This window comes from Zalophus californianus, chromosome 4 (assembly GCF_009762305.2).
Source record: "Zalophus californianus isolate mZalCal1 chromosome 4, mZalCal1.pri.v2, whole genome shotgun sequence".
NCBI lineage: Eukaryota > Metazoa > Chordata > Mammalia > Carnivora > Otariidae > Zalophus > Zalophus californianus.
In genome coordinates this window covers 126,346,732-126,373,336 of record NC_045598.1, presented here as the reverse complement: position 1 = coordinate 126,373,336, position 26,605 = coordinate 126,346,732, and the positions used below count along the sequence as shown (strand labels likewise).

Genomic DNA, 26,605 nt, shown 5'->3' with positions numbered 1-26,605 from the left:
GAAGCTGCTGCCCAATTCTTTAGCCCTGAATGCACATCTTATTTATCTGCATTTGGCAGTTTTTCTCTATGACAGGATAAATGGATTAATCAACATTAGGACACACCTAGAATTGTTTACCCATTAACTACTTCTGTGCATGTATGCAATGTTGTTAAGTCACTATAGAATGCTCACTGTAAACAAAGCACTGCATGGGATATAGTAGAAAAGTATAAAAATAAATACACGACGTGGCCAAATGCTCACTCCAAACCCATAATCTGACAGAGAAAGGAAAAGCATGAGTGCCTATATGTGCCAGAGGTTATACTTTCATTTTTGCTGCCTCATTTCATTTCCATACCAATTCTGTGAAATAGATTTTCATTATTCCTGTTTTATCCATGAGGAAGCCCAGAAAAGTTTTTTTTAAGATTTTATTTATTTATTCATTTATTTGAGAGCGAGAGAGAGCCAGCACGAGCAGGGGGAGGGGCAGGGGGAGAGAGAGAAGCAGGCTCCCCATGGAGCAGGGAGCCCAATGTGGGGCTGGATCCAAGGACCCCAGGATCATGACCTGAGTCAAAGGCGGACGCTTAACCAACTGAGCCACCCAGGTGCCCCAAGCCCAGAGGAGTTATTAACTAGGTCAAAATAACACAAGTACCAAGTGACAAAGCTTAGGCCTGTTCAATTCCAAAGTCCATGCTCTTTCCACATCACCATGTTTATAAAAGTCACAAAAGCATAAATACTGTAAAATTTCACTTACTCAACACCCTTAGGGATGAGTCATGCTAGATAGATGACTAAGTAAAAGGCCATTCTCTAGGCAACATTATTCAAAACCTTCTAAGGTTAGAGCAGAGAACACTCCAGAAGCCTCTGGGGAAGAGGATTTTCTTTTCTTTTCTAAGATTTTATTTATTTATTTGACAGAGAGAGACACAGTGAGAGAGGGAACACAAGCAGGGGGAGTGGGAGAGGGAGAAGCAGGCTCCATGCTGAGCAGGGAGCCCAACTCGGGGCTCGATTTCAGGACCCTGAGATCATGACCTGAGCTGCAGGCAGACGCTTAACCAACTGAGCCACCCAGGTACCCTGAGGATTTTCTTCCCTGCATTTCTTTTCCCTCTTAGGCTTCTGGCATTTGAAGCCCAGGACACCTGGTGTCTGACAGGTTCTCCCTGAAAGCTCCAGAAGGTGCCCAAGGATTCCTTTTTCCTTTTTGTTCCCTCAAAATCAAATTGAGACAGACTGGTAGTTCAGAAATAATTTTAGTACATACAAAGGGAGAAGAAAACAAGAAATATTTACAGAAAATACAGCCAGTGTAAAAACAGTTGGATTTCTAAAGCAGTTTTCTGATACCAGATTGGGTTCAGCACCTACTCCGTCCTGAATGTTAGTCCTGAATGTTAGAACACTGCCCAAAGGGTGGTATGAGTCTGCAGGCCTGTTTCTCATCTCATTCCTCAGCATTTTGCTATGTCCTGGTCAGGCAGCTTTTGGTATTTATCTTGTCCTTAGTCCGAGAAATGGGTCTAATAATTTATTCTATTCCGTCCACATATCACCACCCTGAATTTTAGGGAATAAAAATATCTCATTCAGAGAGATCAAATGGAGAGATCATGCAGGCATACAGTACCTAGTAAGCACTCATATTTTTCTTGTCTTCCTCATCTCTGCACATGTGCAGCAGCAGCAGCATCATACCAACAATAATTGTAGCTAATAGTTGCGCATTTACTATGTCTCAGGCACTATTCTAAGCACTTTACATGCATCAATTAGTTTAATCCTTACCACAATCTTATGAGATAGGTACAATGACCACCTTCATTTGATGAAGACACTGATGCACCAAGAAGATAAACAAGCTGCTCAAATACAAAAGCTGGGACTCAGTCTAACCAGCTGAGCTCCAGAAACAGCATTTCTAACCACCATGCTACACACGTAAGGGACTCTCCTGTGTCAAAAGTTAGCCATCTAGACCTTCACAGATCTTTCCCCTCATTTTGCCTAGAGCTGATACCAGAGCAAGAAGAGATAGAATTGAGGGAACATAAAAAAGAGCCTATAAGTGTACCCAATCTTATATATCATTTATGCTTAAAGTTGCAGCTTTATAATCTTCAGTACCGTTTGAATTCTTAAAGCGGCATTTAAAACTTCCAAAATCAACTTAAAAAAACATGTGTCAAGGTAGATTCGTTTTGGGCGACAAAATGACCAAGCATAACTAACTTTGGAAAGGAAGGGATTTCACATGGGAGGAAGTTTTTTGCTTGTTGTTTATTTTAATGTCAGTTAAACTACATTAAAACAAGAGCTCATCATGAGGGGGGCACCTGGCTGGCTCAGTAGGTAGAGTGGGAGGCTCTTGATCTTGGGGTTGTAGCCCCATGTCATGTAGAGATTACTTAAAAAATGGGGCTAGTCTTATTTGGGGTGCCTGGCTAGCTCAGTTGGTAGAGCATGTGACTCTTGATCTCAGGGTCATGAGTTCAAGCCCTACATTAGATGTGGAGCCTACTTAAAAAAAAAATTGGGTTGTAAAACAATAGCTTATCAGTAAATAGTGAGTATTTCTCCGTATCATTAGGACAGTGATTAAGAACAAGGGTTAAGAGCAGACGTGGGTTGAATTCCAGCAACACTACTTCACTAGCTGTTTGAAGTTCTGTGTTTTCTTTTCTATGCACGGGAATAATGATACCTATCATCTAGGGATATTGTTAGGCTTAAGACAATACAATTAAGGTGACTAGTACAGTGCCAGATTCATCACAAGCACTCAATAAGGTATTTTTCTTTTTTATGACATCACTGTAACGGCTAGAGTATCCCATCTCATGGCTGTGCCAGATTCCATTTAACCAGTCCTGCATTGTTAAAATTTGGAACTTTTTTTTTAAGATTTTTATTTATTTATTTGACAGAGAGAGACACAACAAGAGAGGGAACACAAGCAGGGGGAGTGGGGGAGGGAGAAGCAGGTTTCTCGCAGAGCAGGGAGCCCGATGCAGGGCTCGATCCCAGGACCCCGGTACCATGACCTGAGCTGAAGGCAGACGCTTAACGACTGAGCCACCCAGGTGCCTGGAACATTTTCAATATTATCAATAATATAAACAATAGCAAAATTTCCCCATACATTTCTGGTTCTTTCTTTTTTTTTTTTAAAGATTTTATTTATTTGACAGAGAGAGACACAGCGAGAGAGGGATCACAAGCAGGGGGAGTGGAAGAGGGAGAAGCAGGCTCCTGGCAGGCTCCCAGGACCCTGGGATCATGACCTGAGCCAAAGGCAGACGCTTAACGACTGAGCCACCCAGGAGCCCCCATTTCTGGTTATTTCTTTAGGGTTAAATCTTATAAGTGATTTGGTAAATCAAAGAATATCAACATTGTAAACTTGTGACACACATTGTCAAATTATCAACCAGTATATAGTTTTACCAAGTTAATCTTCTATGTATTGAAGGGATTTGGTCAACTCTTGCCAACAGCAGACATTTTAAAGAAATATGCTAATTTTATGGATCCTCCCAAATCTCATTTTATCAGATGTTTCAATTTCTTCTTTTGTTGTATTAGAAAGGTCTGAGGCTCTATAAATTAAAGTATGAGACTGGCAGAAAAATAGAAAAATAATTGGGATAAGTAAACATTTTAATGTAGCATGTTACAGATGGGGCACTTCAAGACGTTTATGAGGGGCTGGGTTTTTCCAGTGGTTTTCAAAGTACACCTTGTGGGGAGGTGGGAATGGGGGTAAGCACTGCTGGCAAGTTGCATTAACTCTCATTCATTCCCATTTCAGCCATATTGGTCTGTTTTACATATTGAACTTATTGGTAAGTTGATCTGAAGGGTTCTGGACCTGAAAACAAAACCAAAAACATACTTAATGCAAGGTTTTGGGGCAACTGGTATTTTGCAATATAAAATAAGTGAATAAGTTGAATCTCTCCCTCACATCCTGTGCAAAAATACATATCAGCTAGATGAAAATATTAAATGGGAAAAAACCCCCATGAACTACCAGAAAATATGGACAAGCATTAAGCCCTTTTAAAGCACACTGATAAAAGCAGAGACCATGACGAGAGGCACTATTTCTCTGTGTTGGTTTTTCCTACAATATATGCCTCTGACACAGATTCAAAATGATTTTGTGGCTAAGGGGGTGTGGAAATGCTACACATCAATAATAATGCCAAGGGTGGCTTAGGGTATTAACATCCCCGTTATCTCTATCAGAACCCCCAGATCACCTGGTAATATATGCAGTAAATATACACGGTAAATAAAATAATGTGCAAAATGAAAGCTGTAATACATCCTAGTATGTTATGCTGCAAGCCGACCCTTGCCATTAAGCCCTTCTCTCCACAGACATTCTAGAAGCATCACTGCTTGTCCTCTGGAGTCAGAGTGTCATCAGCATAGAAAGGCTCTGACAAGTACTTAGTGGAAAAAGAAGAAAACTAACTTCATTTACTTACTGTTTTATCAAACTGACTTGACTACAGAACCCTCCCTTCAACATGATACCTATTAATATCCATAGAATTTGTGGAGCACACTTAGCAATGTCAGGCTGAAAATTAATATTTGAAGGAGAAAATGCTCAGCAAGAGGTGTTATTGTGAAAGACATACGTCCATTTATTGTTATTTTTTTAAAAGATTTTTTATTTATTTATCTGAGAGAAAGAGTGAGCAGGAGAGACAGTACAGGAACAGGGGCAGAGGGAGAGGGAGAAACAGGCTTCCTGCTGAGCAGGGGGCCTGACACGGGGCTTGATCCCAGGACCCTGGGATCATGACTTGAGCCGAAGGCAGATGCTTAACTGACTGAGCCACCCAAGCGCCCCCATTTATTGCTATTTGACCAATGCCCAAATTGAGGTGCTCTCCAGTGTTGTGATCTGCTGACACCTAGTGCTGATGCTTTAATTTAGTGTACACACACACACACACAATTTCCAATACTTTCCTGCCCACCAAAATAAAAACCTTGCAGACAGCATTTATATTCTTGTACGTAATTATAATGCATTTTTATCTTGGAATATTATGAAAGGACTTATGTAAATGATCCAAAGGGCTAAGAAAGTATGCTGCCTTGTACTTTTGCTCTTCTCTCACCTATTAAAATGTCTTATGAGACTATACATATTAAAAAAATGTGTCAAGTAATGCTTTTCCTGACTCTTTATGTTATATCCATGAAGGGAATTGAATTAGACTGTGTTTAAGGGACAGAGCTAGAAGGTTCAGATAGAGAGATCAGGCCATTCTACAAAAACTCGAGATTGTAACTGGAATGAAGATAAAGTGTTTCTTTCAGTAAGCTCTTGAACCTATTTTCTTTTACCCCAAAAGTACCCTTTGGGTTTTAAATAAAGGGAAGGAAAAAGATGAAAGAAGGAAAATTAATATAACTGCAGTGATAAGCATTCTCCTGCTCCAAGGACAGTGGTTATTTGGTCCAGCCATTTAAATTAGTGTTAATTTGAATTATGAACCATTGGGCTTATGAGCATGAAGATGCAACTTTTTTTTCCTTTTTTCTATTATTATGTTATGTTAATCACCATACATTACATCATTAGTTTTTGATGTAGTGTTCCATGATTGTTTGCGTATAACACCCAGTGCTCCATGCAGAACGTGCCTTAATACCCATCACCAGGCTAACCCATCATCCCACCACCCTCCCCTCTAGAACCCTCAGTTTGTTTTTCAGAGTCCATCATCTCTCATGGTTCATCTCCCCCTCCGATCCGCCCCCCCATTCTTCCCCTTGTGCTTTTTTTTTTTAAACATATAATGTATTATTTGTTTCAGAGGTACAGATCTGTGATTCAACAGTCTTGCACAATTCACAGCGCTCACCATAGCACATACACTCCCCAATGGCTATCACCCAGCCACCCCATCCCTCCCACCTCCCACCACTCCAGCAACCCTGTTTGTTTCCTGAGATTAAGAATTCCTCATATCAGTGAGGTCATAGGATACATGTCTTTCTCTGATTGACTTATTTCTCTCAGCCTAACACCCTCCAGTTCCATCCACATCATTGCAAATGGCAAGATTTCATTCCTTTTGATGGCTGCATAATATTCCATTGTATATATATACATCTTCTTTATCCATTCATCTGTCGATGGACATCTTGGCTCTTTCCACAGTTTGGCTATTGTGGACATTGCTGCTATAAACATTGGGGTGCACATACCCCTTCGGATCCCTACATTTGTATCTTTGGGGTAAATACCCAGTAGTGCAATTGCTAGGTGCTATGGTAGCTCTACTTTCAACTTTTTGAGGAACCTCCATACTGTTTTCCAGAGTAGCTGCACCAGCTTGCATTCCCACCAACAGTGTAGGAGGGTTCCCCTTTCTCCACATCCCCACCAACATCTGTCGTTTCCTGACTTAATTTTAGCCATTCTGACTGGTGTGAGGTGATATCTCATTGAGGTTTTGATTTGGATTTCCCTGATGCCGAGCGATGTTGAGCACTTTTTCATGTGTCTGTTGGCCATTTGGATGTCTTCTTTGGAAAAATGTCTGTTCATGTCTTCTGCCCGTTTCTTGATTGGATTATTTGTTCTTTGGGTGTTGAGTTTAATAAGTTCTTTATAGATTTTGGATACTAGCCCTTTATCTGATATGTCATTTGCAAATATCTTCTCCCATTCTGTCCGTTGTCTTTTGGTTTTGTTGACTGTTTCTTTTGCTGTGCAAAAGCTTTTTATCTCAATGAGGTCCCAATAATTCATTTTTGCCCTTGCTTCCCTTGCCTTTGGCAATGTTTCTAGGAAGAAGTTGCTGCAGCTGAGGTCGAAGAGGTTGCTGCCTGTGTTCTCCTTTAGGATTTTGATGGACTCCTGTCTCACATTTAGGTCTTTCAACCATTTTGAGGAAGATGCAACTTCTGATCTATATTAAATGTGTCTCTGTATGCTTAATAATGTCAATGCAATGATACCCATTTGCACAAATACACTGTATTAATAACTTCCAGGTTTTCTGCTACTAGTTGGAGATCAGATCACATATTTCAATAAAAATTCTAGTGCTACAAAATCCTGGAATGCCAATTTTAATTATCATCTGGTAACTATAAAGTAGTCACTTATTATAAGATAGGTTTAGTATTTTTGAATATCTGACATCTTTTTTTAAAAGTAAGTTCTATGCCCAACGTGGGGCTTGAACTCAGTACCCTAAGATCAAGAGTTGCATGCTCTACCAACAGCGCCAGCCAGGCGCCTCACCCCTTTTTAAGTATGACATCTTAATTTAATAGTATCTAATCTGATTATTGCTGGAAACCACAAAACAATTCCTGTGTATTTACTAGTTCACTTATAGTTACTAAGTTGTTCCGAATGAGTGTGTGTGTATGTTTGTGTGTGCAAGTGTGCATGATTTGTGCAATTTCTGTTTCTAACTGGAACGTGGCACTGGCAGTTAAAGTGTTGGCTCTTTTGAGTTTGGCATGTCTAGGTTACTATGTGACATGTGATGACCCAACTCTATCAAAATAACCGTGAAATCTTTATACATTTAGTCATGATGTCCTTTGGTTTTCACCTGACACAAAATCCTAAACACTACATGAACTCATGCATTCAGAATTTCATGTTTTAGGGTGCTCATTTGAGAAATCATAAAATTGTTTTAGATTTAGATTAGTACCAAAATGCCAACAAAGGATTTTAAAACATTTCTTAGAGAAGTTGTGGATTTTCTATGATGGTGTATGTTTGGATCTCAGGCTGAGAACCCTGCCATGGATGACAGCCATTCATTCATTCAGCAATATTTGCTGAGGCTACATGTGCCTGGCACAGGGACTCGAACAATCAACAAACTGCCTGCCCTTAGGAACAGCCTTACAGTCTAATGGGGAAGGAGGACAATAAACAAGTAATTATATAATTTCAGATAGTGATTAGTGCTATCAAGAAAGTGAGCAGAAGGACATGGAGGGTGAGAAGGACAGAGGTGCTATTTTAGAGAGGTTGGCAGAAGTGGCATCTTGCTGGAGCTGATATTTGAGCAGACACCTAAGTGATTACCTGGAAAAAGTTTTCCAATCAGAAGAAGGGCAAGTGCAAAGGCCTTGAGACAGGAATGTACACGGAGTGTCTGAGGATCAACAAGGAGGTCAGTGTGGCAGACGCATGAGCTAAGGAAATAATGTCTGAAGTAGCCAGGGGCCAGATCACACAGGGTCCTGTAATGTCGTATAGACTTTGCTGGTCCTTAGGAAAAAAAATGGGATTGCAGAAGGCATGCTTTAGGTAGACTAGAGGTGAAACTCCGGTCTCTGGAACTCAAATTTTACTTTTTTTGGGGTAAGATTTATTTATTTATTTGAGAGAGAGAGAGAACACAAGCAGGAGGGGCAGGGCAAGAGGGAGAGAGACTCTCAAGCAGACTCTGCGCTGAGCACAGAGCCCGACATGGGGCTCGATCCCAGGACCCTGAGATCATAACCTAAGCCAAGACCAAGAGTTGGATGCTTAACTGACTGTGCCATCCAGGTGCCCCTTTATTCTTTTCCTTTTTAAAATCGACTTTATTGGGGCGCCTGGGTGGCTCAGTTGGTTAAGTGGCTGCCTTTGGCTCAGGTCATGATCCCAGAGTCCTGGGATCGAGTCCCACATCGGGCTCCTGGCTCAGCGGGGAGCCTGCTTCTCCCTCTGACCCTCTCCCCTCTCATGCTGTTTCTCTCTCTCTCTCAAATAAATAAATCTTTTTAAAAAATCAACTTTATTGAGGTATAATTTACACACACAAATGCACCCTTTTTAAAGTTCAGTTGGATGAGTTTTGGCAAATGTATATATCCATGTCATCACCATAATCAAGATGAAGAATATTTCCATCATCCTAAAAAGTTCCTTTGTTCCCTTTTACAGTCAGTCCCCATCCCTTGACCCCCACCAGAGCTAGGAACTCACTGGAATTTGGGGAATCATTATTTTTAATGTAGACTTAATAGCTGTAAGGACTCAGATTTGTGCTGCCAAGAGAGCCATACCCACACGTGGCTACTTAAATTTAATTAAAATTAAATAAAGTTAACAAATCAGTTCCTATGTTGCACTAGCCACATTAAGTACCTAATAGCCACATGTAGCTAGTGGTTGCCATATTGGGCAGGACAGGCATAGGACTTTTCCATCACTGCAGATAGTTCTATTGGGCAATGCAGAGATGTTACCTAGGTAGAATTTGACCTTTGCCACATGAACGCAGGCTCAGCAGCCTACCTTAACTGACTGAGCCACCCAGCCACCCCTCTCTGCAACTCACAAAGTCCTCCTCCACCCTTTGAAATACCTTCTTCATGAGCCTTTTGAGAATTGCTCCTCTCTGTCCCCAGTTGCTGTCTGATACAGAAAACGCAAATGCTTTCTGGAACCAGGAAGGTAGTATGTCTCAAGGGGACCTGGTATATGATGTTAGAGTAAAGTGCTGGCCACTGTGCAAAGATGTTCACATTCAAAAAAAAAGTTAAACTGCTGCTGGCCAAACAAAAACACATGTAAGCCAAGTTTGGCCACTGGCCACCAGTCTGCACTCACTTCTTGGCTAATTCTCTCTCAAATCACTAAGCAGCTGTGATGTAGTGGAAAGAGTGAGTGAACATGAACCTTGATTCGAAGCCCAGCTCTGCTACTTGCTAGCTGGGTGGTAATAATATTGATAATAATGTTAACCTTCCAGAGTTAAATCTTCTCATCTGTATAATAAAAACAATACTACCTATGTCACAGGATTTGTTTTTCTTAAAGATGTTATTTATCCATTTGAGAGAGAGAGAGAGAGAGAGCACAAGCAGGGGGAGTGGCAGAGGGAGAGGGAGAAGCAAGCTTCCCACTGAGCAGGGAGCCCCATGTGGGGCTTGATCGATGTGGGGCTCGATCCCAGGATCCTGACCTGAGCCAAAGGCAGATGCTTAACCGACTGATGCTTAACAGGTGCCCCTCACAGGATTGTTTTAAAGATTAAGATAATATTCTTAAAAACACCCTCCCTACAATAAGCCCTCAAGAAATTTTTCATAGCATCTGTGATATTTATTTTCTTGTATTGTTTTGATCGATTATATGCTTTATTCTACCTGTATTTATGAACAATTTGGTTAAGCCTATTTCTTCTGTTAGACTCTTGAGTTCCTTTGGGTCAGGGATGTCCTTCTGCATCCCTTTAAGTACCTACAGTACCTATTCAAGTAATTAAGTCCCTTGTATGTCCATCGTGAGATTCAACAAAAGCTTATGACTCAAAGTCTGATTGGGGGAGGAATCTGGAGGAACACAGTCAACTCTTAGTACAGATGTATATTTCATATAGGAAAGCATGTGGCTGGGGCACCTGGATGGTTCAGTTGGTTAAGCATCTGCATTTGGCTCAGGTCATGATCCAGGGGTCCTGGGATTGAGACCAGCCTCAGAGCTCCCTGCTCAGTGGGGACACTGCTTCTTCCTCTTTCTCTGCCCCTCCCTCCACTTGTGCTCTCTCTCTCTCAAATAAATACAATAATCTTTAAAAAAAAAAGTATGTGGCTGACTTATAATGATTCCCAAAGTTATGATTCCCTTCCTTTTCCAACATAAAAGAGAAAAAACAATCATGGTTGTTCTCTTAAGTGGATGCCTCTTGCTTTTGCATTTACTAGGTTTGCTAACAGCAATACAGGAATTTTAGAAGTGTCATACTAGAAATTTATGGGGGAAAAAGGGTTTCAGTTTTAACTACATTTTGGCCATTCAGATAGAAGTGATGCTGGGATAAAGGCGGTAGAAGAGGTATGTATCAGAGCAGCTAACACTAGGGGCTCAGCTCATTTTCCCATCCAGAATACTGAGACAAGAACAACAACTATTAGGAATCTCATAAAGTTCTTGTGAAAGTTATTAGACAATTAAGGTCATGGAATTTGGGGAGAAGAGGAAGGAAGCATGTGTATCTCACATAAGCAGGTTAGAAGCTTTCTGTACTCCTATGGCTTTATACAGCATGTCATATTTTGTCCTAACAAAATTCTCTTACTTTACAGGTACCCATGCCTTCCAAATGCCTGTAAAAGACTAATTCACATACTGAACTTGGTATGGTTGATATCATTGCCCCTTGGGATGCCTGGGTGGCTCGGTTGGTTAAGTGTCTGCCTTCAGCTTGGGTCATGATCCCAGCCGGGATCCTGGGATCCGAGTCCCACGTCGGGGTCCTTGCTTGGCGGGGAGCCTGCTTCTTCCTCTGCCTGCCACTCCCCCTGCTTGTGCTTGCTCGCTCTCTGGCAAATAAATAAAATATTTAAAAAATATTGCTTTATTGGTAAGCTTTCTTCTTTCTGAACTTTGCATCTACAGACTCATTAAATAAGTGATTTGTAGGTTAAATGACCTAATTTAACTCCAGAATTGATTGAAAACTTAACTCCTCTCCTTCCCCCTTATTAACTATGCTTTATACCAGGGTATTTTATTTTTTCCTCTCAAAAGTATCATTCTTAAAACTAGGAGAACCATAGTAACAAATGGGTTTAAATGTCAGATTTAGTTTGGTAAAAAAGTTTCTAACTAATCAAGGTTCCAAATGAGGAAAGTGGATCAGTCGAATGGACTGTGCTTGACAAGCCAGAGAGAGGCCACCCATTTCTTCAGTAGGGTTTTGTCAAGTATGATTTTGTCAAGTATGATTCAGAACGACACATTCGGATGCAACTTAAAAAATCTATTTCACTGTTCACATGTATTATTAGTAAGGAAAATCTGCCTTGGTGATGTCAAGACATAAAAGTGCATGCCAGTGTGCACACTGCTGTTATCTTTCATGTGCTCTGAAGCTTTCATAATTCAATTCTTTGGATTCTGTATGAGGAAAATAAAATTTCACTGCAGGTGTAACTTCTCCGTAACAGAAGACAATGATTTCTACTTAATGGGCATATTCAATTTCTCAACTTATAAACACTCAATAAAAAATCAGTTCCAAGATCACGTATGTAGTACTACCAAACTATTGTCAAAATAGAAATAAACAACTTTTCCTGCATGAATTAAGAAAAACTTTATTGAAAAAATTATCCCCTTTAAGTAACATTACCTATCTTATATGAGGTAACATCATTTTTTGCATGGACCTGGAAGAACTGGGTGAGGAAATAACATTTGAAGACTTTCTCTTTCAAACATATTTCTTTTGAAGAAAACTGTAGACAATAATTAGGGTGAAAGTCAGTACTAATACCCTTTAGGAGTGTCTTACAGATGGTTCATTTCAAAGCATCAAATTCTATTTACACAAAAAACCTAGTAAGGTAAACAATTCCCTTGGCAGCTGCAGAAGACTCAAATGACCTCATGGATTGCACTGATGTATCTATTTTGTGCCAAATGTTTCAGAAATCTTGAGACAGTTCACTTATCTAAGGTTCAGAAAGCAAGAATTTCCAGAATAAGTGAAAGGGGCTGACTGTACAATAATAATTAAAACAATACTAGCTTTCAATTAACATATCAATGTGTTTTGCATGAAGAGGCAGTTTCCAAGCACACAATAAAGCTGTACTGCCCTCTTAAGGGTAAACATCTTTACCACTCACTCCTTGAGTCACTAACAGACCCAGAGGCTTAACAAAAGGTCTGAGCTTAACAGCTCTTTTCTTTTGTAGAAAATAGTGTAAAAAGCACTCTTTGGGTCAGAGATACACTGGTGATTTGACCTTGCACAAGTCATTTAATTCCTAGTATTAAGTGGTAACGTATTAATGGACTGGTGAGAGAATGAGATGATATATATGAACATATGTAAACTATAAAGCAATAGTAATGAGAAGTTAGTTATTATTTTATATAAAACTGGTATAACCTTTCGTGCCTATATCCCTGTCTGTAAAATGGGTACAGACCTAGATCTGAATGCTTAACCGTCACTTACTGGCTGTGTGAACCCGAGGAAGTCATTTCCTTTCTCGACGTGTTTTCTAACAAGGTTATTATGAAGATCAAATGATACCGTGTTTGTAAAGGCTGCAACAGGAATATATTAAAAACTTAAAAAACAGCTGTTACAGCTCTCTGAGGAGAGGGCCATAAGGAGCAAACTATATCTAGTTAAAACGCTTTGTATGTATATACGACTCTACACGCATCCAAGGTATTATTTGTACTGTAAACTGCAAAGACATACAGGGAACTAGGAAACAAATGGCGCCCCAGTTACCCTCACTAGAGAGGGAAAAAAGGCAGAAAAGGGGACTTAGGCACTCAGTGGCTTGGAATACAGGTAGGAAAGAGAACAGAGAAGTGTGGCAGAAAAAAAGACCTTAAGAAATACTCCGAGAATCAATTCATTGTTTTCCCCCTTTTTCTTTTACGACCTCCGGTCTAGATTAGATCATTTCATTCAACTTCCCAGCCCGCCATATCGCTGGACATTTATTTACTGTACCTTCTTCACTGAGAGCCTTTCATTCCCCTCCCCTTCTAGGAGTCGTGAACTTCAGACCCTCCGCTTCCGACACCCATTCCCTTTAATTCTGTTTTTACCAGGCTTCCCTGTATCCTTCTATCCGCCTAAGGGGGAAGTGAGGCTGAACGCACCGAAGGGCATCCTAGGAAATGTGGTCTCTCATTCTCTTTTGCTTGCGCTCTAGAAATGGGAAGACGACAAAGGAGATCCAGTTAAAACTACAACTCCCAGCAAGCAACATGAGAGACTATCTTCCTTTCTGCCCCCCCTTCCTATTGCCTTCCTCTTCCGCCTCTCCGCGGGGGCTGAACCGCTTGGCCTAACGGTATTTGTAGTTCTTTCTGGATCCAAGATCCTAGCACTCAACGTCTGGAAGAGAGGCTGCAAGACTCTAATTCCCAGAGGGCAGAGCGGTAGCTGCGCCTGCGCACTCTCAGTGAGGGCGTGTATGTCTGTGTGTCTGAGGGAGAGAGAGAGCGAGAGTGAGTGAGTGTGAGTGCTGGGTAGGGTGGTGGCCGTTACGTTCGGGGCAACGGCTACGGCAGTGGAGAAGTAAGAAGAGAAACAACGTCCGGCGCTTCCGCCTTCGCTTAGGAGGAGGAGGAGCTGGTAGGGAAAGGAAAGTGATTCGCCCTGGGCCTGGAATAGACAGAGTCGGGCTGGTGGGGGTCTGGGCTATGAGCCTTTGAGGGTCGCTTGGGACGCGGAGCGAGACACGAGAGCCGAGAGGTATGTCTCAGCCGCCGCCGCCGCCTCCGCTGCCTCCGCCACCTCCTCCCCCCGAGGCTCCGCAGACTCCGCCGTCCCTGGCGGCGGCGGCTCCTCCGGTGGGGCTCTCGAAACGGAGAGACCGGAGAATTCTCTCCGGGAGCTGCCCGGATCCGAAGTGCCAGGCGCGTCTGTTCTTCCCGGCCTCCGGTTCTGTCAGCATCGAGTGTACCGAGTGCGGACAGCGGCACGAGCAGCAACAGCTGCTGGGGGTGGAGGAGGTGACCGACCCGGACGTAGTGCTACACAACCTGCTGCGGAACGCGCTGCTCGGGGTGACAGGGGCACCCAAGAAGAACACGGAACTGGTAAAGGTGATGGGCCTTTCTAACTACCACTGCAAATTGTTGTCGCCCATATTAGCTCGCTATGGAATGGATAAACAGACAGGCAGGGCTAAGCTTCTCCGGGACATGAACCAGGGTGAACTGTTCGATTGCGCTTTATTAGGTGACCGCGCCTTCCTCATCGAACCAGAGCATGTTAACACCGTGGGCTATGGCAAGGACCGCTCCGGAAGCCTCCTGTATTTGCATGACACTCTTGAGGACATCAAGCGGGCCAATAAAAGCCAGGAATGCCTCATTCCAGTTCATGTGGACGGGGACGGACACTGTTTGGTGCATGCTGTGTCCCGGGCTCTAGTAGGCCGGGAACTCTTCTGGCATGCCTTGAGAGAGAATCTTAAACAACACTTTCAGCAGCACCTGGCCCAGTATCAAGCCCTGTTCCATGACTTCATTGATGCCGCTGAATGGGAGGACATTATCAATGAGTGTGACCCTCTGTTTGTACCACCTGAGGGTGTTCCCTTGGGCTTGAGGAACATCCACATATTTGGCCTTGCCAATGTATTACATCGCCCTATTATTCTGCTAGATTCTCTCAGTGGCATGAGAAGCTCTGGTGATTATTCAGCCACCTTTCTGCCTGGGCTCATCCCTGCAGAGAAGTGCACAGGGAGAGATGGTCATTTGAACAAACCAATCTGTATTGCATGGAGTAGCTCTGGTAGAAACCATTATATCCCCTTGGTAGGCATAAAAGGGGCTGCTTTGCCCAAACTGCCTATGAATTTGCTGCCTAAAGCGTGGGGTGTGCCTCAGGACCTTATTAAAAAGTACATTAAACTTGAGGAGGATGGTGGTTGTGTTATTGGAGGAGACAGAAGTTTGCAGGATAAATACTTACTTAGGCTTGTTGCTGCTATGGAAGAAGTCTTTATGGACAAACATGGTATCCATCCTAGTTTGGTTGCTGATGTCCATCAGTATTTCTACAGGAGGACTGGGGTGATAGGAGTTCAGCCTGAAGAAGTCACAGCAGCTGCTAAAAAAGCAGTAATGGATAATCGCCTTCACAGATGTTTGCTCTGTGGTGCCCTTTCTGAACTTCATGTTCCTCCAGAGTGGTTGGCTCCAGGAGGGAAACTGTATAACCTGGCAAAAAGTACTCATGGACAGCTGAGGCCTGACAAAAATTACAGCTTTCCCTTGAACAATTTAGTTTGCTCATATGATTCAGTGAAAGATGTTCTGGTACCAGACTATGGATTGAGTAACCTGACAGCTTGTAATTGGTGCCATGGCACATCTGTGCGAAGGGTCAGAGGAGATGGGTCTATTGTGTATTTGGATGGGGACAGAACTAATTCTAGGTCCACTGGTGGCAAATGTGGTTGTGGATTCAAACATTTTTGGGATGGTAAAGAGTATGACAATCTACCAGAAGCTTTTCCTATTACTTTGGAATGGGGTGGAAGAGTGGTCAGAGAAACAGTATATTGGTTCCAGTATGAAAGTGATTCATCTTTGAATAGTAATGTTTATGATGTTGCAATGAAACTTGTTACCAAGCACTTTCCAGGTGAATTTGGGAGTGAAATCCTAGTTCAGAAAGTTGTCCACACTATATTGCATCAGACTGCCAAAAAGAATCCTGATGATTATACTCCTGTAAATATAGATGGTGCTCATGCCCAAAGAGTCGGAGATGTACAAGGACAAGAGTCGGAATCTCAGCTCCCAACTAAAATTATTCTTACTGGACAGAAAACAAAAACTTTGCACAAGGAGGAGTTAAACATGAGTAAAACTGAAAGAACTATTCAACAGAATATTACGGAACAGGCTGCTGTAATGCAGAAACGGAAAACAGAGAAGTTAAAACAAGAACAAAAAGGGCAGCCCAGGACTGTTTCTCCTAGTACCATTCGTGATGGTGCATCCTCTGCACCTGCTACCCCTACCAAGGCTCCCTATTCACCAACAACTTCTAAGGAGAAAAAAATCCGAATAACAACTAATGATGGACGGCAGTCAATGGTTACACTTAAGTCTTCAACAACCTTTTTTGAACTTCAGGAAAGCATAGCCAGAGAATTTAACATTCCTCCATATTTACAGTGTATTCGATATGGCTTTCCTCCTAAAGAGTTAATGCCACCCCAGGCAGGAATGGAAAAGGAACCAGTTCCTTTACAGCATGGCGACAGAATTACAATAGAGATTCTAAAAAGTAAAGCAGAAGGTGGTCAGTCTGCTGCAGCACACTCGGCCCACACTGTGAAACAAGAAGAGATTGCTGTTACTGGTAAACTATCTAAGGAACTTCAGGAGCAAGCTGACAAAGAAATGTACTCCTTGTGTCTTTTAGCAACATTAATGGGTAAGATCATTTTAACCTAGATGGTTATTTCTTAATTGTGAATATAATGCATTGAGTTTTTCTGTTGTCTTTGTGAAAAAAAATCTGTGGTCATCGTAAAAACTCTTCGATTATATATATAGTTTAGGAGGAGATTATTTCCTTCAGTTTTTTTTGTTTTTTTTTTTTTTACAGTTGATGGATATATGTGAGCATGATTCTCTACTAAAGTCAATATTTAGGACAACATAACTAAGAAAGTGAAAGTAGTCCCTTAACTGTTACCAGATTATTTAAATATAATTTATTGTTGTAAATTTTTTAATAGCCTTATAATGTAGCTATTTAAAACCTTTTAAAATATTTTACCTCCTGGGCTCTATTGAGCCTGCCCACTTTGTCCCTTTTCATTTATTTTTAAATTTTCTTTTCCTGCATGTCATGTGATTTCAGGACTTCCTGTTTGATGAATTGCAGTTTCTGGTGTTTATATTCTCACTGCTCTCCCACCTAATAGTCTCTGTCCTCCATTTCCTGTTCTTCCTTTCCCAGTTCATCACATTTTTATTTGTACATTAGGATTTGTGCTTAAGTTATTTCCTTGCTTACTGACTCTGTGCCATCAATTGTAATAAACTATTATAACTCATGAGAAATACAAGAAACAGGTAGATGTTAATGGGGTTGCTTAAGAAGCATTTCTTTTTAATAATTCAGCGTAAATTAAAAATATCAACTAAATATGTAATCTAAAGCTTTAGATGATTTGGGATATGATCCAATGGTGCACTTTTAACATTATTTTTATTTGCTTAATCTTTGTTTTCAGAATCACTCTTAATATGCTTTACTAAGGCTTAAAGTGAATTAAAATTTATATTACATATTAGAAGAGCCTTATTTTTGCTGAGATTAGAGCTTTTAACTGGAAAAGTGATCTGGGTTTTGATTCTTTTTTCTAAGAGTAGTAAATATCAGTGAATTGGGCCTTGACCTACCAAAATGAAGATTATTTATTCCTGGCTTGTTAAATTTGGGGGCCTAGAAATTAATAGGAGATCTAAAAGCTCTGTACACATTTATAACTTGATATTGCTGATTTTATTTTGGCAGACATAGCCATCGAATTGGGGGATATGTCAAGAAATGTATTAGGCACACTGTATGTCTGTCTCTTAAGAGTTTCTGGTTTCTTAGAGACTACATGAAAGATTGTGTGATCTTTGGAGTCAGAAAGACCTAGAATTTGAATCTTGGCTCCACTGCTTATTAACTTAGTGATTCAGGCAAGCTGCTTAACTCCCCAATACTTTCAGTTGCTTCTTCTCTACAAAATACCCTTTGTAGTTGGGACACAGGGCAACAATAAAATACTCCTAGAACTCTGAAAATTAAATAACATTGGCAGAGAATGGATAAAATTAGGTATATGCAGAAGGTACTTTAAAAACTAGCAATCTCCCAGGTAAAAAACAGGAAAGAGAAGGTCTTCCTCAATAGAGGATGAACTCTTGAGGATGTGGCTCATCTCTTATCTAAACTTGGATGCTCAGTACCTAGTATAGTGCCCAGCAGGTTGCCGGCACTTTGAAATGTTTTTGATTGCATTAAATAGATGACATTAACATGTCTAAAGAAAGGCTGTGTCAGCAGAAATGGAATGGATGGTCAGCATTGAACGTTGAAAAAGAGTTGAAAAGCAGAATTTGGCACTGTTTAGACACTGCTGTACAAAGGGAAAAGATACATCATCTAGGGTTCATGAAAATTCTGGTAACTAGAAAGGTAATCTCTAGGGTGGGAATATTTCATCAGTCCTCACCACGGCCTGGCTGAAAGAACTGTATCCCTTTAGTGATTCTGTATTCATCAGGTATCTATTCTGAACACTCATTTAACTTCCTGATAAAAGTATTGATGTACAGGTGAGAATGCATATGAGGATTAGTTCACTTAGAAGGCTGTGTTCTCCCTTGTAAATAAATAAATGGCAAGAGTGAGATTATGATCCGTACTTTAAATCTGGTCAGCATAATAATATATTTTATAATGAAAATCAGTAAAATATAGTTCTGGTTTATAATTAGTCACCTTTTGAGTGTAGTTTGAGGTTTCTGGACCTAAATATCTGAGTACTAGACTGTAGACTGCAATGAGTTCAACAATATAATGTCTTGTTATGATCCCTTCCCTCTTTACCTCCAACATTTATGTTGCTGCCCTTATAAACCCACACATCTCTTTAAATCTATTCCCAACACAAATTTGAGCATAAAAAGAGTGTTTTGTTATTTTTTTTTAATTTTTTACTGTAGCACTTGAGAGATTTTCTGCTGTAAAAAGTACTAAGAGAGTGCCTGACCTGTATTAGTCCCTCTAAAAATATTCGTTTTTTACCTCTCTTATTTTCTTATAACTGTATTTGAATTATGTAGAAGATAATCTTTTTGTTTGTTTTGTTTTGTTTTGTTTTGTTTTTGTTTAGAGAGAGAAAGCATGAGTGGTGGTGGAGGGGCAGAGGGAGAGGGAGAAAGAATCCCAAGCAGGCTCCATGCCCAGGACAGAACCTGATGCAGGCTCGATCCCATGATCCCGAGACTGTGACCTGAATCTGAATAAAGATTGGGACACCCAACTGCCTGAGCCACCCAGGCACCTCTAGAAGATATTCTTTTTTTATTATTATTAAAAATTTTATTTATTTATTTGACAGAGAGAGGGAAAGCACAAGTAGGCAGAGTGGCAGGGAGAGGGAGAAGCAGGCTCCTCGCTGAGCAGAGGAGCCCAATGTGGGGCTTGATCTCAGGACCCTGGGATCATGACCTGAGCTGAAGGCAAATGCTTAACCCACTGAGCCACTCAGGTGCCCCGCCCTAGAAGATATTCTTAATAAAAAGTGATGTGTTGGTAAAAATGTCAATTTGGGAATAAATATATACGCACACATACATATACAACCTTATGTAAAGAGTGCTGGAGAACTATTGATGTTTAGTTTGGAGAGGGCTGGAAAACGACAGAGCTTATTTAGAAAATTGCAAATTTCAAAATGCAGAAATTACTTTGTGAATTACCAGATATGAGCTAAGCTGCTGATATTTTAGTTTAGAAAAGAGTGCATCCAGCCTTATGCTGTTCGAATAACTGGCTTCTTCTCATTTAGGTTTAGGCTTAAATACCACCTTCTTAGAGAGGCTTTTTCCTGACCATTATCTAAGGGTTTGAGAGACCTTTGCTAACCAATCTAAGTAGGTCTCCTCTATCATTGTATCCTGTTCATTTCTCTCATACCCTATTACAAATTTTCATTATCTTCTTTGTTGGTTTACTTATTTATTTGCTCACCCCACTGTATTGTAAACTCCACAAAGGCAGAGACGGTAGCCTGTTTTATTCACTGATGAATACTTTATCACTTAGTACAGGGCCTGGCACTTATTAGGTGCCAAATAAATGCTTGCTGAATGAATGAATGCAATTTTTTCAGCAAAATGAATGTTTTGCTGTGAGCTAGAGATTGTGCTGGAGATACAAAGATGAATGAGACATAGTCCTTGCCCTCCATAAACTTAGCTGCAGAATCTCAGCTGAGGGCATTATAATTATTATTTATTTGTATCAACAAATGCATCAGTCTTTTGCTTAGTATAAACCATTCATGGAACTAGTCACTTTGAATATGAGAGTTTAAAATGAAATAAGTTCTACCTGTAACATTTCACATTTAAATCTGCTTTATCCAGACTAGTTGGAGGTTATTGAACAATTTTTGCAGATTGTCATCTTCATTATTTATATGTGAGTGACTTTCGCATTACAAAATATATTATTCAGTTTTCTTGTAGACCATTTTTTGGTGGATTTTCTTTGTGGTAAGCATGACAGATGGCCTAACAGCAATCATAAATACTAGGCTAATTTCTTTTTTCTTTGTAGTGTATTCCACTAAGTTTCTAGTTAATTTTCTTTTTCAAGAGTTAAAGACAGATTTGTGAAAAAAACAGAATCTGTCAGTTTGGAGTTGCTTTAACAGAATTGAGCTACTTGTGATATTTACCCCACTTTACTATAAAGGTTAGCAGCCTTTCAGGAGTTGAGAAACTTGTTTGATTTTTATATATCTTTTATCTTCCTGAAAGATGCATATAGATATATCCTAAGATAAATGTATGTTATACATGAATTTATACTATAATACTTTGAAGATTAAGTTAAACATTGATTCTATTCCTTTCTGTACTCAACTACTTTGACACCTTTTATTTTCCTTCATATTTTTTCAATTACAAGATTATATTATTTTTAAATATTCAAAGAATTCAAGTGTATGTAAAGTAAAATATGATAGTTGTCTTTAACATTTTTACCTCCCAGAGAAAATCAGACTGTGTGTGTGTGTGTGTAAACATTTACACACAGGTTTGTGTGCAGGTATATGTATGATAAATACATCTTTTAATGTTAATGATGACGCTAAAACTTGTATGGGCTGGATACACTTCAGGAACTTGGTATAAGGAGAGAAACAGGCATGCCTTTCTTAGAAATGGTTTTGACTATTGATAAGGTAGATACATTTTTAGATGGGAGGATCTGCAGGAAGGGTAGAGAGATGGCAACAATTCTTTCAGCTAACGAATAGCTTTAGGATTATTTCTAGTAGAAATAGTCCCATGTTCCTAGTTTAAATTTACATTTTGGCCAGTTTATTTTATGGTGATAGATACTTGAGTTCAGAGTTAATTTTAGGTATCTTGGGTATCTTGGGTATCTATTTTAGGTACCTTAGGTAATCTTAGGTATCTTGGGTATCTATTTTAAAGACACCCCCCCCTTTGGGGGGGGGGTCTTTAAAAATACATATTTTTTTTCTTTTTTAAGTTTATTTATTTAGTAATCTCTACAACCAATGGTGGGTTCAAACTCAGGATCCCAAGATCAAGAGTCATGGTGCTCTTCCGACTGAGCCAGCCAGATGACCTTATAAAGATAGTTCATTTTATTACTCAGCCATAGGAAAAGAATGAGGTCTCGCCATTTGTGACAACATGGATGGACCTAGAGGGTATTATGCTAAGTAAAATAAGTCAGACAGAGAAAGACAAAACCATATGATTTTATTTACATGTGGAATCTAAAAAACAAAACAAAAAAGCAGAAACAGGCCCATAAATTCAGAAAACAAACTGATGGTGGGGGGTGGAGGGAAGTGGGCAAAATGGGTGAAGAGGAGTGGGAAGTACAGGCTTCTAGTTATGGAATGAATAAGTCGGGAATGAAAGGTACAGCATAAGGAATATAGTCAGTGGTATTGTAATAGTGTTGTATGGTGACAGGTGGTAGCTATACTCGTAGTGAGCATAGCATAATGTATAGAGTTGTCAAATCACTGTGTTGTACACCTGAAACTAATGTAATGTGTGTCAATTATACTTCACTAAAAACATATATATATATATTTCATATAGATGTTAGATTTTAAAATTTGCTCACTTCAGGGGCGCCTGGTGGCTCAGTTGGTTAAGCGACTGCCTTCGGCTCAGGTCATGATCCCAGGGTCCTGGGATCGAGCCCCGCATCGGGCTCCCCGCTCCGCGGGAAGCCTGCTTCTTCCTCTCCCACTCCCCCTGCTTGTGTTCCCTCTCTCGCTGTCTCTCTCTCTCTCTGTCAGTTAAATAAATAAATAAAATCTTTAAAAAAATAAAAAATAAAATTTGCTCACTTCATCAATTGCAAAATAGGAACTTCAAATTGCCTTTTTAAAAAGCCAGTTAGAAAATTGGAATGATGAGCTTTTAAGCCGACTTTTAAACCCGTCATTTTATTATTAGTAGTAAAAGTTAGAAAAATGTGATATTTAAAAAAAATGTTCACTTTAATATACTTTTTAAAAATTAAAAATTCTTAAAGAGGAAAAAAGTCAGATAAACCAAAAGAAAAACCATCCATAATACCACTGCCATATATAACTACTGTTTAGGTAGGAAAACTGAAGACTTTTTTTTTTTAATTTTTTTTTTTTTTAAGATTTTATTTATTTATTTGACAGAGAGACACAGCGAGAGCAGGAACACAAGCAGGGGGAGTGGGAGAGGGAGAAGCAGGCTTTCTGCTGAGCAGGGAGCCCGATGTGGGACTCGATCCCAGGACCCTGGGATCATGACCTGAGCCGAAGGCAGACGCTTAACAACTGAGCCACCCAGGCGCCCGAACTGAAGATTTTTAGGAGGAAGGATTTGAGGAAGACAAAATGTGAACAGAGGTTATTGATGATAGTGGTATAGACATTTTTTCTACATTTATATGTACACACAATGTGCTGAATATAAATATTTTATTGTTTACTGTGAAGAAACATAAATTATAAAGTAAAGTTAATTGGGGACTAACAAAAATATGAGTTAACATAATATTTGCTAGATGCTTTACCAAGCTATTCCTGTTCTCTAAGAGTTTGCTTTCTAATGGAATGGTAGAAAAATAATTCTTTCCTTTTTTTGGTAAGTTCTACTCTCTTAGTAACTTTCAAATATACAATGCAGTATTATTAACTGTAGTCACCATGCTGTACATTACATCCCCATGGCTTATTTGATAACTGGAAGTTTGTAACTAAAAGTCTTTTCCTTCGTTTTTGCTGTGATTTTTTTTTATTAGATTCATGAAGAGGTATAGATGGTTCCATTAGTTATATTTTATCCATATTAACACTGAAGAACAGTTGTCATTGTGCTGCTCCATTTAAGTTTTTCTGTACTTCTTTCGGGCATTGTTAAAAGGAAAAACCTCATTTATACTGTTCATTCATATACATTCATTCAGTGAATGTTAAGAGTGGTACTATCTCCTCAGCATTGTGTCGCCCTGGGAATAGAAAGTCAGATAGACCGCTGACCTTTTCCTGACTTTGAGAAGCTAGTCTAGAAGGGGAAGCAGAAAAGTATAGTAAATTAACCTGCAGTGTGATGAGAACTGTGGCGCTCATCTGCATAAGAGTAGCAAGGAAGGTACCTACCTACCTGCCACTCTGAAGAATCCAAGAGGAAGTGACACCTAAATTGAGTTTTAAAGAATATATAGCAATTATTGACCTTTGGGAACCAGACCAGTTTGGTGGTGTTGCTTTGTAAAAGTCAAGTTAGGGTGCAGTGAGAGATGTGGGATAGATGAGAATGCAAGGATGACTCTTTGAGTGCCTTTATCTGCCATGAAAAAGGAGCTTGGACTTTATGGTATGGTTTTGGGGAACCATTAAAGGTGTAACGCGGAAGAAGGAGGGATTTGAGGAGAACAAGATTGGAGGGAAGACCCTTGAGGACGTGATGGCAATATTGCAGGCAGGAGACAGGCCCGAACCAGGGCAGTTGTAGGATTGATGGGGGCAAATGCAGTGGAGAGCAGTAGGATGCTGATGGGGCACTTGTACAGAGAGTCACAATTCCTCCTTCCTGATCTCAGATAATCTCTTTTCTTGGTTCTGTTACCCACAAACATGACTTAGTGGAAGTATTTGTATACCAAAGGAAATAATTTGCCTATTTTTTCCTCCCAACCAGTTGTTAATGCCAGGGATTTCTATAAGAAAAGACTGGATAGTTCTGTCATATTTGTTGTAACACAATTTGACCTCTGGTAAAGGTTTAATATCAGTGGAAAGGGAGGGCTTAAGCTTTGGATTCAAATCCTGCCTCTGCCACTTACAAGCTGTTTGATCTTGGGAGAATTGCTTAAACTCTCTAACTTTGTGTTCTTTTCTGTATTTTTTTTTTATTTTAAAGATTTTTATTTATTTAACAGAGAGAGACACAGCGAGAGAGGGAACACAAGCAGGGGGTAGTGGGAGAGGGAGAAGCAGGCTTCCCGCGGAGCAGGGAGCCCGATGTGGGGCTTGAACCCAAGACCCTGGGATCATGACCTGAGCCGAAGGCAGACACTTAACGACTGAGCCACCTAGGCGCCCCTGTTTCCTTTTCTGTAAAATAGGGCTTAGTTGTGATGAGAAAACAAAACTGTGTAAAGTGCCTGCTCAAAGCTGTGTAGATAATAGAGGTTTCGATTTATTTATCCTTCCCTTAAAGGAACAGAGCATGCATACTTAATGAGGCCAAATACTGCTCTGAAGAGGGGTGAAGTTTGGTTCTTGGGAGAGGGAGAGGGTAAACAAAATCTTTATTTAATGAATAGAACTCTGATATACTGCAGTACATAAACAGATAAGCAGTATATCTGTATTTCTGTAGTATTCAAATGCCACAGAGGAGGCAGCTTAGCAAAATGTTTTAAAGGGATCCTTAGGAATAATTTTAAAAAACGATCCTTAGAGGGACAGAATGAAAACAAGGTTGATAAACACTCCAGTAGAGTTCTTACTTAGAGTTCTGCCTGCTTAAATAAGGAATAGTAAGGTATGTAAAATACTAGGAAATGTCATTTTTTAAATTAGTTTTTAATGGTGGACAGTTCTGGAGAATTCACTACTTTAAGACCTATTCAGACTTTTACCAAAAAAACTTAAGTGCTACCATATAATTTTTAGTTATTTATTTGACAGAGAGCACACAAGCAAGGGGAACAGAAGGCAGAGGGAGGGGAGAAGCAGGGTCCCCACTGGGCAGGGAGCCCAATGTGGGACTCCATCCTAGGACCCAAGTATATGACCTGAGCTGAAGGCATAGGCTTAACCAACAGCCACTGGGGCGCCCCACTACTATATAATTTTTGTATGTTTTTCAAATAAATTATATTCTGAGTATTTTATAAAATACTTAGTACATTTAAGGTAACATTGATAATAACTAAATGAAAGGTTATTGCCATAGAAATTTTTTTTTAAGATTTTATTTATTTATTTAGAGAGGGAATGAGAGAGACAAGGCATCAGAGTGGGGAGGGTCAGAGGGAGAGGCAGACTCCCTGCCGAGCAGGAGCCTGATGTGGAACTCGATCCCGGGACTCCAGGATCATGACCTGAGCCAAAGGCAGTCGCTTAACCAACTGAGCCACCCAGGCGCCCTGCCATAGAAATAATTTATCCAAATGAAGTTTAATGATAAGTTCAGCAATTGAACTTCTACTGTAAGTTGTTAACATTCTGTTTTGGAGGCTTTTATTAATATTCAAAATTTAAAATTAAATTCTTGTGCCCACCCTTAAATTTAGCCATATTCTGGTAATACTGTATCATTAGTGAATGAAGTGTTTGTGTGTAAGTAAATGTTCTAGTAAACTGAAACTTTAAGCGCCAAGGCTTTTAAAATTTGCATACTTTAATCTGATGTACTGAGTACTCTAAACTTTAACCAACTGCCATGCAAATTCATATTCCTGTTTATAAATGTGGGAAGGGGTTAGAGCTCTGAGAGATTGCATGTACGTAATGATTAAGCCACATCATTAGTAACCTCCATTCAAAAATAAAAATTAACTTTTCTTTGTTAAGATTAACTGAAAAAAGTCCTTATTGTAAATGTAGCATATATACAGTGTCAGATTAGAAAATAGTGAAAGTATAAAGAAACAAAAACAATCATTCCACAAACCAAAAGTAACTAATTTTTTAAAAAAGATTTTTTTATTGGGGCATCTGGGTGGCTCAGTCCATTAAGTGTCTGCCTTTGGCTCAGGTCATGATCCCGGGGTCCTGGGATTGAGCCCTGCATCGGGCTCCCTGCTCTGTGGGGAGCCTGCTT

The 26,605-nt window shown here is 40.0% G+C and overlaps 1 protein-coding gene across 3 annotated transcripts in view; it reads left to right on the top strand.

The window, feature by feature from the left end:
- The first annotated feature begins 13,972 nt into the window (after nt 1–13,972).
- Nucleotides 13,973–26,605, top strand: part of VCPIP1 (valosin containing protein interacting protein 1) — a 32,561-nt gene continuing 19,928 nt past the window's right edge. For all 3 annotated transcript variants that reach the window (XM_035727106.1, XM_027603921.2, XM_027603918.2), the window contains exon 1: nt 13,973–16,937. In XM_035727106.1, coding sequence (XP_035582999.1) covers nt 14,234–16,937 — 2,704 coding nt within the window. In that variant the 5' untranslated portion in view covers nt 13,973–14,233. The remainder of the gene's footprint in view (nt 16,938–26,605) is intronic.